Consider the following 16,090-nt stretch of genomic DNA (forward strand, 5'->3'; position numbering starts at 1 on the left):
CACTTCTAAGTTGATTGATATAAATTTTCTGTGTGTGTGTGTGAGAGAGAAATAGAGAGAGAGACAAAGACAGAGAAAGGGACAGAGACAGTCCTGGGGCTTGAATTCAGGGCTTTTTTGCTCAAGGGTAGTGCTCTACTAGTTGAGCCATAGCTTCTCTTCCAGCTTTTTGGTGATTAATTGGAGATAAGTCCCTCAGACTTTTCTTGTTCAGGCTGGCTTTGAACCTCGCGCCTCAGATCTCAGCCTCCTGAGTAGTTAGAATTATGGGTGTTAGCCACCAGAGCCTGGCTTGTTTTGTTTTTGGAAATGTGTCCTACATTGCCCAAGCTGGTCTCAAACTCCAGGACCCCAAATCCTCTAGGTTCCGCTTTCCAAGAACATGGATTACAGGGGTATACCACCATATTTCGGTTTGTAGGATTCTTTTTTTTTTTTTTTTTTTTGGTTGTGGTGCTTGAACTCTGGGCTTGGGTACTGTCCCTGTGCTCTTCAGCTCAAGGTGAGCGCTCTACCACTTGAGCCACAGGGCCACTTCTGGTTTTCTAGTGGTTTATTGGATATAAGTCTCATGGACTTTCCTGCCTGGGCTGGCTTTGAACTGTGCTCCTCAGATCTCAGCCTCCTGAGTAGCTAGGATTACAGACGTGAGCCACCAGCAACTGGCCTGTAGGATTCTTATAAGGATTAAATGAGATGTCTGAAAGCACTTGGAAACATGTGGAGTGGGCTGGAAATGCAGTTGAGTAGTAGATTAATTGTCCAGCATGCAAGTTGAAGGCCTTCGGTTATCCCCATCAACCTCCAACCTAAACAGAACTTTGAGGCCACTCCTCAGAAACCTCCCAATTCAGCAGAAAAGAAAAGAAAAAATAATAATCTCACTTGGGTTTGTGGAAGGCTCAGTTGCTACAGTGGCATTTAAATAGACTTGAAAGATAAGCCGTGGGTGGAAAAATGGGATTAAAGGTTAAGAAAGGTGGGTGGTTTTGGAGAACAGTTCTTGAAGAAGCCCTGAAGCAATCCTGCAGGCTAAAGTTAAAGCTATGTGGACCAAGAGGAGCCTAAATTGACAGCAGGACTCAGTTCTAGCAGACTCAGTGCAGCCCAAGGCCAGTTCCTGCACACTTGGGACTTCCTTTGCAGTGGCCAGCGTTAACTTCCCTGCCAGAAAAGCCACACCCACCAAATCTCCCAAACCCAGTAGAGAGAGAAGCTGTGGGGCAGACTTGGGGTCTGCAATGAGTGATTTTTTTTTTTCCAGGAGCAGGAGGAAAATTAAGAAGGCAGGTAAGATGGCACCGAGTGGGAAGCAGTTCATCTGTGTTGGCGGGAGGAGCTGAGGGAGGCTTCCAAGGCTGACTGGCAAGTAGGCAGGGCAAGGAGGCTGGGCAGCATGCGGCGCCTACAACTTCAGCGGGAGGAATATTCGCGGTGTGTAGGAGCTCGGTTAGATGGAGAATGGGCGCCCCCTGGGAGTAATGATCGGTAGTAGACGTTGAAGGATCCAGATGAAGATGGGCGGGAGGCGGCTCAAGATGGGGGTAGCCTACCCGGCAGTTTTCTTCTTACAGAAGCGAACTCTGTCCGGCATGAAGGATTCCTGGGCTTTTAGGACAGCTGGGCTAGAAAAAAACCCGAAAAAGGAACTACTACTCTCACGTTCCCCGTGCCACAGCAGGACACTTTGGTGAACAGTCTCCCAACTCCCACCTCGGCTTGGCTTCGAGGTGGGTATATCATCATCCCCACTTTTCAGGTGAGAAAAACCGAGGTCTGGTGATCTCCTAGGGCGCGGGGAGGGACTGTGTATGATTCCAGAGCCATTTCCCTGGGCCCTCACGTCTAGTAAGAGATTGCTTTCCAGAGGTTTAGGAGAACAAGCGTGGGGTGGGGGGTGGGGGGGGGATGTGAGGCTTGCCAAGGGACCACAGCGCGAGCGTACTTTCTGGCGAGTACCACGCCTCCCTCGTCTCTACAATACTGATGACGGTGGCTTTCCTCTAAGAACCTTCTCTTGAAATATGAAATCCTCATTCCCCTAGGGCGGCGGGCGTTCCACATTCCTAGATCGCCCATACGGTTCTCCCTCACCCGCACTGATTCCTCCCCCCACTGGTGACATCAATTCTCCTCCACTGGCGAGGGAAGGCTTGGGACTACATTTCCCTGCAGAGTACTCCGAAAGGGGTGGTCAAGGAAAAGGAAAAGAGACTTTCCGTTTCCGTCCGCCAGCAGCTTGGCGTGTCCGCAGTGATGCACACATTTATACAGCCAACGTCCTTTCGGTAGCGCTCAGGATGGGACTACGTCTCCCAGTAGGCACTGATGCAGACGGCGTGAGCTCGGCTGCCATCTTGACCGTAGTCCTCTCCCCCATTTCTGCAGGGAATAACCTTAGCATCTGAACTACAAATCCCAGGTTGCTGTGCCCTTCCTCCGGCCGCCATCCTCGCTGTAGCCCTCCCGCCCCGCTCACTTCCATTGTCTCGACCGAAGAGAACCAAGGGGAGCCGGGAAGACTGCAACTCCCGGCAGGCTTTGCGCAGGGGGTGCGGGATTTTGGTATTACCGGCGGGCGAGGTGCTCAAGGTGGCTGAATGGAGCGACCAGAAGAGGTTAGGTAGCCTGCCATCTTTATGGTAGTCTCTTTGTCCTCCTGGTTCCGCCATCCTAAAGAAACGATAGGAGCTAGAAAAACTACTGTTCCCATCGCACCTCTAAGATCGCCTGCTGGTCAGGTGTACGCCTCCCCCTTCCGCCATCTTGCTTGTAGTCCTCGTTCCTTTTCACCTTTCCATTGTTCCTGACGCGTAGAAATGGCAGCGGGAAGGCAGCAGATGGACTGCGACTCCCGTCAGGTACCACACACGCGGAGGGTTGTGGACAGGAGGGCGTGTGAGTGCCTGGGAAGGAGGTCGGGTTGGGGTAGCAGGCCATCTTGTTTGTAGTCATCCCTCCCGCTCCTCTTCTATGTTCTTCAACGAGGAGCGTCGGTGCTGCTGGACTACAACTCCCGGGATGCTCGGCTCCCGGCGTGGCCTACCTTCCGCCATCTTGTTTGTAGTGCCCGCTGGTCCCTGTGTCCTATTGTTCCCACGATAGCACCAGCGTTCGTAGGACTACAATTCCCGTCGTGCCCTGCACACTCTCGTCCTAGAAAGTGGAGGGTTGGGATAAGGAGGAGGTGGGGGCGGGGTTCCTCTGGGAGAAGGAGGGAGTAAAAAGGAGGAGGAGGAGGGAAGGAAGAGGGAGGGAAGGGGAGGGGAGGGAAGGGGGAAGAGAGGAGGAAGGAGGAAGGAGCTGAGGAGGGATGAGAGAGGCGACCAGGGCCCCGGGCCGGAGCAACGCGGGGCCGGGGGACCAGGGGGGCTGAGATACCCCAGTTGCCCCCTCCCCCTTTCCCTGCTCCCCTCCAACCTTCCCTTCTACCTTCCAGCTTGAGAAGGGGGGTTTATTCAAATTTTATTTAAATCCCTATCTCCCGAGGGTCGCGCGCTGGGGGGAGGGGGGAGGGCGGGGGCGCGCGCGAGCTGGGGGGGCGGGGCCGGAGAGGCTTCCTTCACACCCCCCCCTCCTTTCGCCCTGTAGCCGTAGGGCAGGGGGCCGCAGTCCAGGGGCGGGCCCAGGGGAGGGGGGCAGGTTACAGCGACCCCCCCCTCCCCGGGAACCGGCGGTGGGCGGGGCTTGAACCCCGGAAACGGTGGGGGGCCCCAGGATAGTCACTGGACCCCTGGGCAGTGGGAGTCGGGAAGGGGCCAGTTAAAGGGCCGGGGGGCGCTGGGGAGAGGCGGGGCGGGGTGGGGGGAGGGGAGCCGGGACTCGGACCCGGGGCTGAGTGGGGCCCGGGCAGAAGCTGAGCATCCTGCGCCCGAAAAGCCCCCGTTGGTCTGGGGGGGCTGAGGGACTGAGCCCCCCAGAGCAGGACCTCCCCCTGGAAGGGCTGCGCCGCAGCCCGTGGGAGGGCCTCGCTCCCGGCGCCCCCAGTCTCCATTCGCCGCCGTCCCGGCCTCCGCCGGAGGGAGGGGCCGAGCGCCCTCGGGGGGCCGTGGACCCCGGCGTTCAGAGCGTTCCGCGCCCCGCGCCGCCCGGCCCCCCCGCCGCCGATGGCCGCCGACCCGCCGGGAGCTGCCGAGAAGGGAGAGATGGCTCCCGGGACACGTGTGAGGTGGGTTCGTGCGGCTCCTCCTCACCCCCAGACCCGGGCAGCTCCCACTCCCATTCATCCTCAGCCCAGCCTCTGTCTCCCTTCCCCGCCCCCAGCCTCACCCTCCCTTTGCTCCAAACTCCTCATCTCCAGCCCTCCCTCCTTCAGCCTCAGCCCTGGGGAACTGGCCTTCCCTCCCAGACCCTGCTTCCCTTGCAGACCCCCCCCCACCCCTGCCTGCAGTCGCCGTCCTCTAGGCCACTCCCCTGGAGCTCTGGAGGGCCCCTTATCCCCATGGATGGGTCTGGAAGTCCCTGGAAAGGGGGCAGCTGGGGTAAGACTGGCTAGGAAGGGACCCCTTCAGGCCTGCTGAGTCTGAGTGTGGGATCTTGGAGGATCTGGTTTCCATGGGCAGGGCCGCCCCAGGGATTCCAGACGTTTAGGGATGAAAAGCAGCCTGGTGAACTGGAGATGCGAGGGGGGGAACCTAAGATTGGGCCCACCTTGAGTTCTATGGAGATGTCAGGCTGGGTTTTAGAATCCCAGTGAGTCTGGGAGTTTGTCCAGATTGACCTGAGGGATCCTAGAGGATGTCTTGGAGCAGAGGAATTCTGCCCTGAAATGAGGAGTTGAAATCTTGGGCTGAGAAGGGACTGAACAGGCATCTGAGAAGCTGGAGGCAGTCATTTAGGAACGAGGGGTCAAGGGTCCCATTGGATCTCATGAGAGTGTCTAGTTTGAGGGGAGGAGAGATTGTATGGCTGTTCCCTATGAAAAAGAGAAAAGAAAAGGAGATAAGAAAGTCAGGTGCTACCTTCCACCCTGGAACCAGGAGATAAAGCTGAGCAAGTTTAGATTGGAGAGAGCCTGGGTGTTCCACATTTGGGTAAGAGTTGGGACCTTCCTGAGGTGATTCCACAGACAAGGAGCCCTTGGTCTTTCCAAGGAGCTTTGGCTTGAGGACTTCAGAGGCGTGGCTTGGGAATCTCAGAGGTGCAGCCCAGTCTTTGTCCCTCCCCTCCTCACTGCACTTGGGAAGGGACACTGAAGAAGTGTTTGGGAGGAGAGGTCAGGAAGCCAGTTTCTGACCTGGACTTCCAGAGAAGACCAGCAGCAGAGGGGAAATCGGCCTTGAGGAGAAGCGGTCCCCTACCCTCAGTGACACACACCAGAGGGTGACCCCTTGACCCGCTGTTTAGAAAGAAGAGCTCGAAATTGCCCAGGGTTGAGGGTAGTAGCCCGAAATCTCCCAAGCCAGTAAGCCTAGCTTACTCTTCCGTTTTCTACCTACAGCCCTCGGCGTTGCTGACGCCCCCAATGTCGTCGAGCAGCCGGGGACCGGGGGCCGGAGCGCGCCGACGCCGAACCCGCTGCCGCCGCTGCCGGGCCTGTGTGCGAACTGAGTGCGGGGATTGCCACTTCTGCCGAGACATGAAGAAGTTTGGGGGGCCCGGGCGCATGAAGCAGTCGTGCCTGCTTCGGCAGTGCACTGCGGTGAGTTCTGTCCCACCATGCTGGGCCTTTGGGAGCCCAGGCCATAGTTCCCTGAGTGTATTTGTAAGAGTGGCTGCTTGTCCAGTTTTATTCACTGATTTACTTAAATGTTCATTTTTGACCTTACAGTGATCCTTCACCTATCACAGGAGTTACATTCCAGAGATCTCTGCGATAGGTGAAAATCTGTGAAGGAGCAGCAGTTATGTATTCCTCCCTTGCTGCGTGGTTCACTTGTTACTGCTTCACGGTTTTCACCTATCAGGAGGTCTAGAATGTAACTCTCGCGATAGGTAAAGGCTTTTTATTTTTTATTTTTATTTTATTTTATTTTATTCTTTGGGTCCAGTTGTGGGGCCTGAACTCTGGGCCTGGGCGCTGTCCCTCAGCTCTTCAGCTCAAGGCTAGCACTCTACCACTTGAGCCACAGCGCCACTTCCGGTTTTTCTTTTTGTTTATGTGGTGCTGAGGAATCGAACCCAGGGCCTCAGGCATGCAAGGCAAGCGCTCTACTACTGAGCCACCTTCCCAGCCCAGGTGAAGGCTTTTTAAAACCTGAGATACAAAGCCAGAAATTAGTGGCTCATACCTGTAATCCTAGCTACTCAGAAAGCTGAGATCTGAGGATTGGGGTTCAAAGCCAGTCTGGGCAGGAAAACCCATGAGACTCCTTTCTCCAATTGGCCACCAGAAAACCGGAAGTGGCGCTGTGGTTCAAGTGGTAGAGTGCTCGCCTGAGCTGAAGAGCTGAGGGACAGTGCCCAGGCCCAGAGTTCAAGCCCCATGACCAACAAAAACAAGCAAACAACAAAAAAAACAAACCCTGCGACACATTGTAGCTGCAATAAGTAAACCAAAATGTAGCGAGGGACAACTGTATCTCCAGTGGAGACAATGTTAGGGTTCACAGAAGAGTGGGCCTCAGTCCCTGCCTTCACTCTCCCCAGCTCAGGGACTCAGATACTGTGAAAGCTTAGCCCTAATGGATAGCACTCCAGGTTTGTCTGTGCACTTTTGTGTGTGTGTGTGTGTGTGTGTGTGTGTGTGTGATTCATGCACACTAGTGCATGTGTGCATGTGTGCACTTGTACTGGAGATTAAACTCAGGGCCTTTTCACTTTCCCAAAGCCCATGCTGTACCACTTGGGCCATAGCTCCACTCCCAGTTTTTTGCTGGTTAATTGGCGATTACGAGTCTCATGGACTTTTCTGCCTAAGCTGGCTTTGGACTGTGATTTTCAGATCTTAGCCTCCTTCGTAGCTAGAGTTACAGATGTGAGCCACTGCCTCCTAGCATCTCTCTCACTTCATAACCTATCCGGATAGCTTTGGATTTGAAATCAGGTTCCCTCTTCGTTTGACCTTGAGCAAGTCACTTTGAACATCGTGTACCTGCTCTATAAAATGTTTCTCTTGCTGACTTGTAAAAGCTTAAACAATGTCACGTGTATGAATATGGCTAGCACAAGGCCTAGCACACAGTAGGTGTCAGGGAAACATGGGTTTCCTCCCTGCCTTCCTCATCCTTTCAGTGTCCCTGGGCCCCAGAGAATAGCCCTTCCCCAGCAGCCATGAAGAGCCAGCTGCATCCTGCACGCCCTCCCCACATCACTACCTCCCTCTTCCTCCAGCACTCTTTTCCTGGTTCAGCTCTTCACCCCACAACACCTCTCCTCTCTTTCTTTTTCTCTCAACCCTTGCCTTATTTTCCTGTTCCTCCTTTACCTACCTGCATCTTCCTTGATCTTAGCTCACAACTTTCAGTATCCCTGATGTGACTCAGTGTTACCGTTGTCCTCCCCAAAGTCACATTATCTGAAGACTGTTCCCATTTTCTCTAGGACTAGGCAGCTGGCTTCAATGTTCCCAGGGGTCTTGGCAAAATGGGGCTCACTGAAGGATCTAGAAGCTATCCTTAGGTTGTCCATTGAACAGCCTTTGAATTACCACAAACTCCTGTCTATCTTCTCTGAATATTTTTATTCTCTTTGCTGCCTGTTTTCTCTCTCCTTCCCAAGCCAGCTATAATTTCAGGGTCAACTGGGTTTGGCTTCAGTTGTAACAGTCACCACAGTGATAACTATGTATCTAATGCTCCTTATATATTATTCCATTCTTAGGATAGTCCTGTAGGGAGATTCCTAGCCCCATTTTACAGATGCAGAAATGGAGACTGAAGTTAAATCAGTCACTGAAGGTCATATTGCCCCAACACAACAAATTTGGAATTTGACCCAGCTCGGTCCATGGATTCATAACCATACCCAGCAGTTGTCCAGGGTCCCCAGAAAGAAGTCTCTTCCCCTGTCTCTTGCTTTTGGTATCCCTAATGTCCCCTCTCCCCCAACAGCCCGTGCTCCCACATACAGCTGTGTGCCTCTTGTGTGGTGAGGCTGGGAAAGAGGACACAGTAGAGGGAGAAGAGGAGAAATTTGGTTTGAGCCTCATGGAGTGTACAATCTGCAATGAGATCGTCCACCCTGGCTGCCTGAAGGTAATAGCCCTGAGGATCTTGGAGCCTGGGTCAGGGCAAGATGTTGGAGGGAATAAGGAGGCAAGCCCTGCGGCTTCTGGGCTGATGGATATCCTCCATCCATCTCTGTCCTCTTGCCTGCAGATGGGGAAGGCTGAGGGTGTCATCAATGCAGAGATCCCCAACTGCTGGGAGTGCCCTCGCTGCACGCAGGAAGGCCGCACCAGCAAGGTAGGCAGTGTCTGGGCTGAGTTGGGTGTTTGGCTCTGGAGTTGGTAGGGGCTAGAGAGCTGGATATGGCCTTACCCCCAGCCTCTACCCTCCCAGGATGCAGGTGAGGGGCCAGGCCGCCGCAGGGCTGACAACGGAGAGGAGGGCGCCAGCCTAGGGAGTGGATGGAAGCTGACTGAGGAACCACCGCTTCCTCCACCCCCACCCAGGCGCAAGGGCCCTTTACCTGCTGGGCCTCCCCCTGAGGATGTGCCTGGGCCCCCCAAACGGAAAGAGAGGGAGGCAGGGAATGAGCCCCCTACCCCAAGGAAAAAGGTAAGCTGTAGGGCATGCTCACAGGACCAGCCTGAGGAATTCTGGGAGCTGTAGTTCTGGCTGATTTATTTATTTATTTATTTTTGTAAGAGGGTAGGCATGAGAAGCCACACTTTGGAGGTTCCCCAGGTGTCTTGGGGAGATGTAGTTTAAGAGTAGTCCCAGGTAGAAAAGTGTGCTTACTGTGAGAAAATTACAAATGAGGAGGAACTGGCTCAGTCTGGAAGCTTTGGGAGCCCTTGGTGTTTTAGGGAGGAAGAGAGAGCATGCTCAGACTATCTGCTACAGAGGAGGAGGGAGGGGCTGGAAAGAGCCTGAGGGAAAAGAAAGGAGTTGAGAGCATGCTCAGTGAGCCAAGAAACTGGTTGCTAGGTGAGCATGCTCCAAGTTCTTCCTGGGATGGGAGCTTCTGGGATTTGTAGTCTTAAGAGGCAGGCGTGGACCTTATTTTTATGAGCAGTGAGGGCCTAATGGGGTCTCTTCCTTCCCCCATATCTCCTTCTTGACCTGGTAGGTGAAAGGAGGCCGAGAGAGGCACCTGAAGAAGGTGGGTGGAGACTCCTGCCTCCTCCGAGGATCGGAACCAGGCGGCCCGGGCCTTCTGCCCCCCAGGGTTCTGAATCCAAGCCAGGCATTCTCATCTTGCCACCCTGGGCTCCCTCCCGAGAACTGGGAGGTGTGCCGGGGACCTCCTCCTTCCCCCTCCCGTCCTTCCTTGTCCCACCCTCCACCAAGGAGACAGATCTGTCCATTCCTGCTGACTTTGTCCTGTACCCATCCTCCAGTGTGCATCTGGATTCCTGGGAAGAGTTGGGTTGGGAAAGTGGGCTGTGTCCAGGCCACAGGATCCCTGACTTAGAAGAACCTTCAGTATATTATCTGATCCATTTGCCCCATCTTTCCAAGCCTTAAAGGGACAAGAACTGAGTTCATATTTCTGCCCAACTGCTGACTCTGTGGTCTTAGCCACTTACTTGTCAGTTGCTCTGAGCCTCAGTTTCTTCATCTGCAAAATGGAGATTAAGTTGCATCCCAACCCCCTCCACCACTCCATTTCACAGCACAATTTAAGCCTAATGAAGTACATGATCTTTAGAAACTATGAAGTTTACCTAGATTCAAGGGAAATGAAGTCCAGAGAGTTTAAAAGACTTGTTAGGCATGATTATACATACTTGTAATCCCAGTACCCAGGAGGCAAAGGCAGAAGGACCACTAGTTCAAGGGCAGCCTCGGGCTACAAAGTGAGACATTGTCTCAAGAAACCAAACTTGCCCAAGATTATACACATCAAAGCTAGAATTCAGATATTGTTACTTTGTACTCATACTCTAAATACAAGGTCTGCCTGGCTGTATTGTTCTACGTGTGCGCGCGCCCGCACTGGTCCTGGGACTTGAACTTAGGGCCTGGACACTGTCCCTGAGTTGTTTTGCTCAAGGCTAACATTCTACCACTTGAAACACAACTCCATTTCTGGCCTTCTTGATACTTAATTGGAGATAAGCATCTCACAGATTTTCCTGTCCAGGCTGGCATTGAACCATGATCCTCACATCTTAGCCTCCTGAATAGCTAGGATTACAGACATGAGCCACTAGCGCCCAGCCATTTGTCAGCTTGTAACCTTGGGCAAGTCATTTATTCTTTTTGAGCCTCATTTTCTTTATGTCTAAAGAGAGTGGCCCAAGTTACCACTATGTAGAGATTAATGAATGAGGACTCAGTCAGTAAGCCAAGGATGCTGCACACAGGGCCAGATGGTCATAGTTATGTTGTGGAGTAGATACTTGAAATAGTCTAGTTGAGCCATTCCATGCCCCACCTGATGAAGTAGGGGCTTCCCTAGATTGCACAGACTTAATAAGCAAGTCAGCTCAGCAGTCAACACGGTCTTTAGCTATTGTCTCTACTTTTCTGCTTTGGGAAGTACATGGTCCACTGGAATTTGTGAATTTTTTTTTTTTTTTTTTTGCCAGTCCCTGAGCTTCTTTTGCTCAGGGCTGGTTCTCTACCACTTAAGTCACAGCACCACTTCCAGCTTTTTTCTGTGTATACTGAGGAATGGAACCCAGGGCTTCATGCATGCTAGGCAAGTGCTCTACCACTAAGCCACCTTCCCAGCCGAAACTTTGAATTTTTCAATGTGTCTCTCTGTATTCCACATGAGGAAACTGCAGTCCAGAGAGGGCCAGGGCTAGCACATTATTTGAGAGCAGTTTGGAACTCAGGACTAGCCCCTGGGCTGTTCATTCAACCCCTGGTGAGTCCTTGTGGGTGGGGGATGGGAAAGTGTTCCAGAGCCTAGAACAGCTTTGTCCTATCTCTTGCAGAAACCAAAGCCGCCTTTGGCCTCTGCTGAGGGCCCAGCAGTGCCATCCCCATCGCCACAGAGGGAGAAGCTGGAGCGTTTCAAGCGGATGTGCCAGCTGCTAGAGCGGGTGCCTGACACCTCTTCTTCCTCCTCGGACTCAGACTCAGACTCCGACTCATCAGGCACATCCCTGAGTGAGGACGAGGCTCCCGGTGACACCCGGAATGGGCGCCGGCCAGCCCGGGGCAGCTCTGGCGAGAAGGAGAACCGTGGGGGACGGCGAGCCGTGCGCCCTGGCAGTGGGGGGCCCCTGCTCAGCTGGCCCCTAGGCCCTGCCCCACCACCCCGGCCTCCACAGCTGGAGCGGCATGTGGTGCGACCTCCCCCTCGAAGCCCTGAGCCTGACACACTGCCTTTGGCTGCTGGATCCGACCACCCCCTGCCTCGAGCCGCCTGGCTGCGTGTCTTCCAGCACCTGGGGCCCCGAGAGCTCTGTGTGTGCATGCGAGTCTGCCGGACCTGGAGCCGCTGGTGAGTGCCATACCACGCTTGCTTGATGCTTGCTGTGTGGCCTGTAATAGGTCTCTGTTCTCTTGGGGTCTTGGCCCAGCACAGTGTGTCCCTATCACAGTGTGACACTTCATGGTTAATGTGCACAGCCAGCCTTCTGCTCATGAGCTCTGCTAACCATACCTGTGAGAGGGGTGTTAGTCAAAGCTGAAGGCCTAGCACATGTGGAAAGGAAGTGGTAGAACTGGGAATTTGGACCTAAATCCTCTGGCTCCCATATTCTCTTAGTAGTGGCTATTGTTTACATGGAATAGGTACCAAGCATATGTTCTAGGCTGCACCACAGTGTCTTACTTCATGATCCATCTTCTGAGAACAGCTGACTGTTGGTTCTGTTTGCACATGGGAAAGCCCTTTGCTGGGGTAACTCCTGCCCTCTCTAAAACAGCCACACTAACTCAGCCCGTCCTCTGTTCCCCTCCTTCCTCCCTTTCCCCCAAGGCCTCCTGAGAAATGTTGATCATGCTGAGCCTCTGTCCTCTCCGATCCTGCCCTCCTTCTCCTCCTCCCTTTTTCTTTATCTTCCTCCTCCCCTCTATCCAACTCCCACAGCACTCTGTTCCATAGTGGAACACACAGGGGCCTTCAGCATGACAAACCTTCATTCACTCACTCATTTTCATGTTCCCATTAGCTGTTGGGATAGGGACACATATTGTATCTACTTTATCTCTTCTGTTTCCACCACAGAACAAAGGGATGTTTTAAGAAATGTTTTATTAAGTAAGTTTAGGTTCTTTTCCAGCACGAACTGTGGACTGGGCATCCTCTGTATTGTTTTTTTTTTGGGGGGGGGCGGGGGGAGTCCAGTTGTGGGGCCTGAACTCTGGGCCTGGGTGCTGTCCCTCAGCTCTTCAGCTCAAGGCTATAGCATTCTACCACTTGAGCTACAGCGCCACTTCCGGCTTTTTTCTTTCTGCTCATGTGGTGCTGAGGAATTGAACCCAGGGCCTCCATGCATGCAAGGCAAGCGCTCTACCACTGAGCCACCTTCCCAGCCCCATTCTCTGTATTGTTGAGCACTTTACAAATGGTGTAGTTAAAGTCAGGTGTGGTGGTACATGTCTATAATACCAGCATTTGGCAGGAGGATTGAGAGGTCAAGGCCAGTCTGGGCAGCATATTGAGACACCCTCTCATACAAAAACAAAGAAGTTTAGCTGATTTGTTCCCCATAAAGCAGCACTGTGAGCAAATGCAGAACACTTGTGGCTGCAGCCATAGTGGCTAGACTCAAAACTTTAATCTTCTTTCTTTGGGACAAGGCCTGGAGGGCTACTGCTTGCCCTTTGGTTTCTGTGGAGCCAGGAGACCTGGAGCACAGGTTCTGAAGACAAATTCCTGTAGATTTTTGTTCTTTCTCTGATGAGTGGTATGCCCTTGGGCTGGTTTCTTAAGTTCCCCAGGCCTCAGTCCCTCCTCCCTCCCTTTCTCTCTTTCCTCCCCTTGTCCTCTTTCTCTCTCTCTCCACCTCTTCCCCCTGCTTTCTGTCTCTCCTTTCTTTTGTTTGTACTGAAGGGCCTGTGGTTACTGCCCGGGTATTCTACCACTAGCGTCAGGACCTCAGCCTTTTTTTTTTTTTTTTTTTGGCTTTAGCATTTTCCCTCAGGGATGGCCTCAGATTGTATCCTCCCACCTATTGCTCCATCCTAGCTGAGCTTACAGGCATGCACTACCACATCAGTCCCCCCGGCCTCTAGTTTCCTCATCTGTAAGTCTGGGATAACCAGAACTCTCACGTTGTAGTGTTTTTGTTGAGTGCTGCATTTAGAGAACTGTACAGAGTACTTAGGAAGTAGGAGCTCTTCAGTCTTACCTGTGATCATCATTATTGACCTGTCACTAATACTTACCGAAAACCTAGCCTTTGGGTCTTTGGCACATGTCTCTGTGGCCTTGCACAGCCACCAGTCCATCTACAACATAGAAACAATTAGTGACCGAAGGTCCTGGGCTAACCAGTCTCACGTATTGAGTGGGACTTGTTTGCTCTGTGCTTGGCATTGTGGGACCCAGAACTAAAAGAAAAGGACCTGATTTTTGTCTCAGGGAGAGACTTGTGGCTTAAAGGAGACCAGAGAGGATAGGCCTTCTTCTCGGGTTTCAGCATGTGAGTTTCATTGACTGTGACATATGTGGCTCTATTCACTTTTCTCATTTATAATCTGGGGTGCATATTAATGCACCTGTACGCTGGTCTCCCCAGTCCAGGATACCGAAATCAGGGTTGCTCAAGTTCTTTATTGTAAGATAATGTGATTGCGTATGACCTACACGTGTCCTCCTATACATTTTTATGTCTAGATTACTTATGATACCAAGTACGAGGTAAATGCTATGTTAATAGTCATTGTACTCTATAGTTTAGAGAGGAGCAATAAAAATGTTTGTATGTGGGGTTTTTTGTTGGTTTGGAGTGCTTTTGGTCTGTGGTAGTAGACTATATTTACCTAATGGCATTAAGTGAGGTGTTCCTGCAAGCACTTAGCAATTGCCTGGAAGTACTTGTCACATGCCTTTTGGTCCAAAGGATAAGCTTAGGGTGGATCAAGGTAAGGGGATCCACCAGTCAGGAAGCCTTGCCAATTGGGGACAGAAGCAACAACATTGGAAGAGCCTCAGGTTGAGAACTTTTTTTTTTTTTTTTTTTTTTTTTTTTGTCGGTCGTGGGGCTTGAACTCTGGGCCTGGGCGCTGTCCCTCAGCTCTTCAGCTCAAGGCAAGCACTCTACCACTTGAGCTACAGCGCCACTTTCGGTTTTCTGGTCGTTTATTGGAGATAGGAGTCTCACGGTCGCTCCTGCCCCGGCTGGCTTTGAACCGCGATCCTCAGATCTCAGCCTCCTGAGTAGCTAGGATTACAGGCGTGAGCCACCAGCGCCCGGCATTCAGGTTGAGAACTTTTTAAGAAGGGAAATGGCTTGGATTTGGTGGCTTTGGCTATGGGGTCAGCAGGGTGTATTTCAGCTGGGTTTGTGGCTCTGGAGTCATGGTGGAGCAGATTTCAGGGAAAAGTGAAGAATTTTGATTTGACCATTTGACCTGCACACTGTGCAAGGCTTGGCAACCAGTCACATGAAATTGGGACTGGGTCTGTATGTCCGGTGCTCAAGAAAAAGGTATAAGTTTGAGAGTTTCCAACTTGTAGGGTAGTGGCTTCAATAGAGAGAGATGAAAGCAGGATGTGACTGTTTCTAAATTAGAGAAAACACAGCTCAGGAGTTGAGAGGGCTGGGAATGTGGTTTAGTGGTAGAGTGCTTGCCTAGCATGCATGAAGCCTTGGGTACGATTCCTCAGTACCAAATAAATAGAAAAAGCCAGAAGTGGCACTGTGACTCAAGTTTTATAGAGTGCTAGCCTTGGCTTGAGCACAGGCTTGGTAACAGTGCCCAGGCCCTAAGTTTAAACCCCAGGACTGGCAAAAAAAAAAGTCCAGATAATCAAGGGTTGGGGGTGCCCTCAAGAGAAAAGAGATGGAGGAACCCTCAGTGGTGCACATTGCTGAGAGTGATCAAGGACCAACAGGTGGTAGTTGAATTTTGCTACAATAAAGCCTTGGTGAGCTGGAGTTGCAGCACCTGCCTAAGACGTAGAGGACCCTACATTCCGTCCCTAGCACCGCTGCCACCATCAGAGGGTCAGGCAGTCAGAAAGGGAAGAGCGAAGACCTCACGCTGTCAGACATCATCCCTGAGGCAGGGACTTGATCCTTTTGTTCCTATGTTCCTGGTTTCTAGGATGGCAGTTGGTATTGGGTAGATACTAAAGCAACATTTACCAAATGAATGAAAGTGAGAAATCAGGATGGAGTGTGGAAAGAAGGAGTAGAGGGTGGAGCTGGAGAGAAGTTGTAGGTGGGAGAACAGGAAGTTGCAGGCTTTCCTGTCTGGTGGCTTTCTTCCATCTCTCCTGGAACTGCAAAGCCAAGAGAGGGGAGAGGGCGGGCAGAAGAGTATGGAGGAGGTGTTGAGATACAAGGAAGACAAGGAAGGGGGAACGTTCATGGCCGTGGGCAGAGAAGGCAACCAGGAACAGCTTGGATGGAACACGGTGTCAAGGCCAGGTGGGGTTGGGAGAAAGGCCCAGAGATGGATACATTGAAGGGCACTGGTGGTATCAGTGAGCCTGAGAACTCTGAGAAGGAAGAACTGGCTGTGGGTGGTGCCCTGGAGGCAGGGAGCTTGTAGCAAGCAGGTCAGGCTGGCCCAGCCCTGTGTTGGTTTCCTGGGGGAGCTTCTTCAAAAAGACTTTTGGAATCAGAATGTAGAGATTCATGTGGGCCTAAGAGGCTGATGAGCCTGTTAGAGGATGGGCTGGCATCATGAGAAAATCGGTGAGAACTTGGATCTCAGTCTTGTCTCTCCAGTATATGAGCATACCCTTGCTTGTAAGAGTGCTTCCCGCCATTTGCCTCTGTGTTTTCCCAGCTTACAAAGAACCAGTCAATCCCTGTCACCCTCAGTGAACTCCCAGAACCCTTAGGGAAGGCACTAAGTGCTTCTCTTAGTAGTGAGTGTTGATGCTTAATGCAAAGAACAGCACAGGG

At 52.3% G+C, this 16,090-nt stretch overlaps 1 protein-coding gene and 1 long non-coding RNA gene across 4 annotated transcripts; both read left to right on the top strand.

The window, feature by feature from the left end:
- Nucleotides 1-1,199: 1,199 nt before the first annotated feature.
- LOC138841771 (uncharacterized) lies at nt 1,200-2,577 on the top strand. Its single transcript, XR_011376496.1, has 3 exons — nt 1,200-1,290; nt 1,575-1,759; nt 2,389-2,577. It is a non-coding gene; the product is annotated as an uncharacterized lncRNA (long non-coding RNA).
- Nucleotides 2,578-3,279: 702 nt separating this feature from the next.
- Nucleotides 3,280-11,509, top strand: LOC138841768 (F-box/LRR-repeat protein 19-like). Of its 3 annotated transcripts, none has more exons than XM_070042653.1 (7): nt 3,280-4,168; nt 5,441-5,641; nt 7,992-8,135; nt 8,259-8,345; nt 8,442-8,660; nt 9,175-9,336; nt 10,994-11,509. In XM_070042653.1, exons 2-7 carry the CDS (start codon nt 5,465-5,467, stop codon nt 11,507-11,509), a joined length of 1,305 nt encoding a protein of 434 aa, XP_069898754.1. In that variant the 5' UTR covers nt 3,280-4,168; nt 5,441-5,464. The 3 variants fall into 3 exon arrangements, with proteins under 3 accessions (XP_069898754.1, XP_069898755.1, XP_069898756.1); XM_070042654.1 differs by having other exon boundaries at nt 9,175-9,207; XM_070042655.1 differs by lacking the exon at nt 9,175-9,336 and having other exon boundaries at nt 4,089-4,168.
- Nucleotides 11,510-16,090: the final 4,581 nt, after the last annotated feature.

Source organism: Dipodomys merriami, unplaced genomic scaffold (genome assembly GCF_024711535.1).
Source record: "Dipodomys merriami isolate MVZ:Mamm:240054 unplaced genomic scaffold, mDipMer1.0.p SCAF_328, whole genome shotgun sequence".
Classification (NCBI taxonomy): domain Eukaryota; kingdom Metazoa; phylum Chordata; class Mammalia; order Rodentia; family Heteromyidae; genus Dipodomys; species Dipodomys merriami.

Bases quoted from the DNA above. Each gene is read 5' to 3' on its own strand.
- LOC138841768 (XM_070042653.1), top strand. From the start codon at position 5,465: ATGTCGTCGAGCAGCCGGGGACCGGGGGCCGGAGCGCGCCGACGCCGA. The intron at 5,642-7,991 runs GTGAGTTCTGTC...CTCCCCCAACAG, and splicing joins TGCTTCGGCAGTGCACTGCG to CCCGTGCTCCCACATACAGC. The intron at 8,661-9,174 runs GTAAGCTGTAGG...TTGACCTGGTAG, and splicing joins CCCCTACCCCAAGGAAAAAG to GTGAAAGGAGGCCGAGAGAG.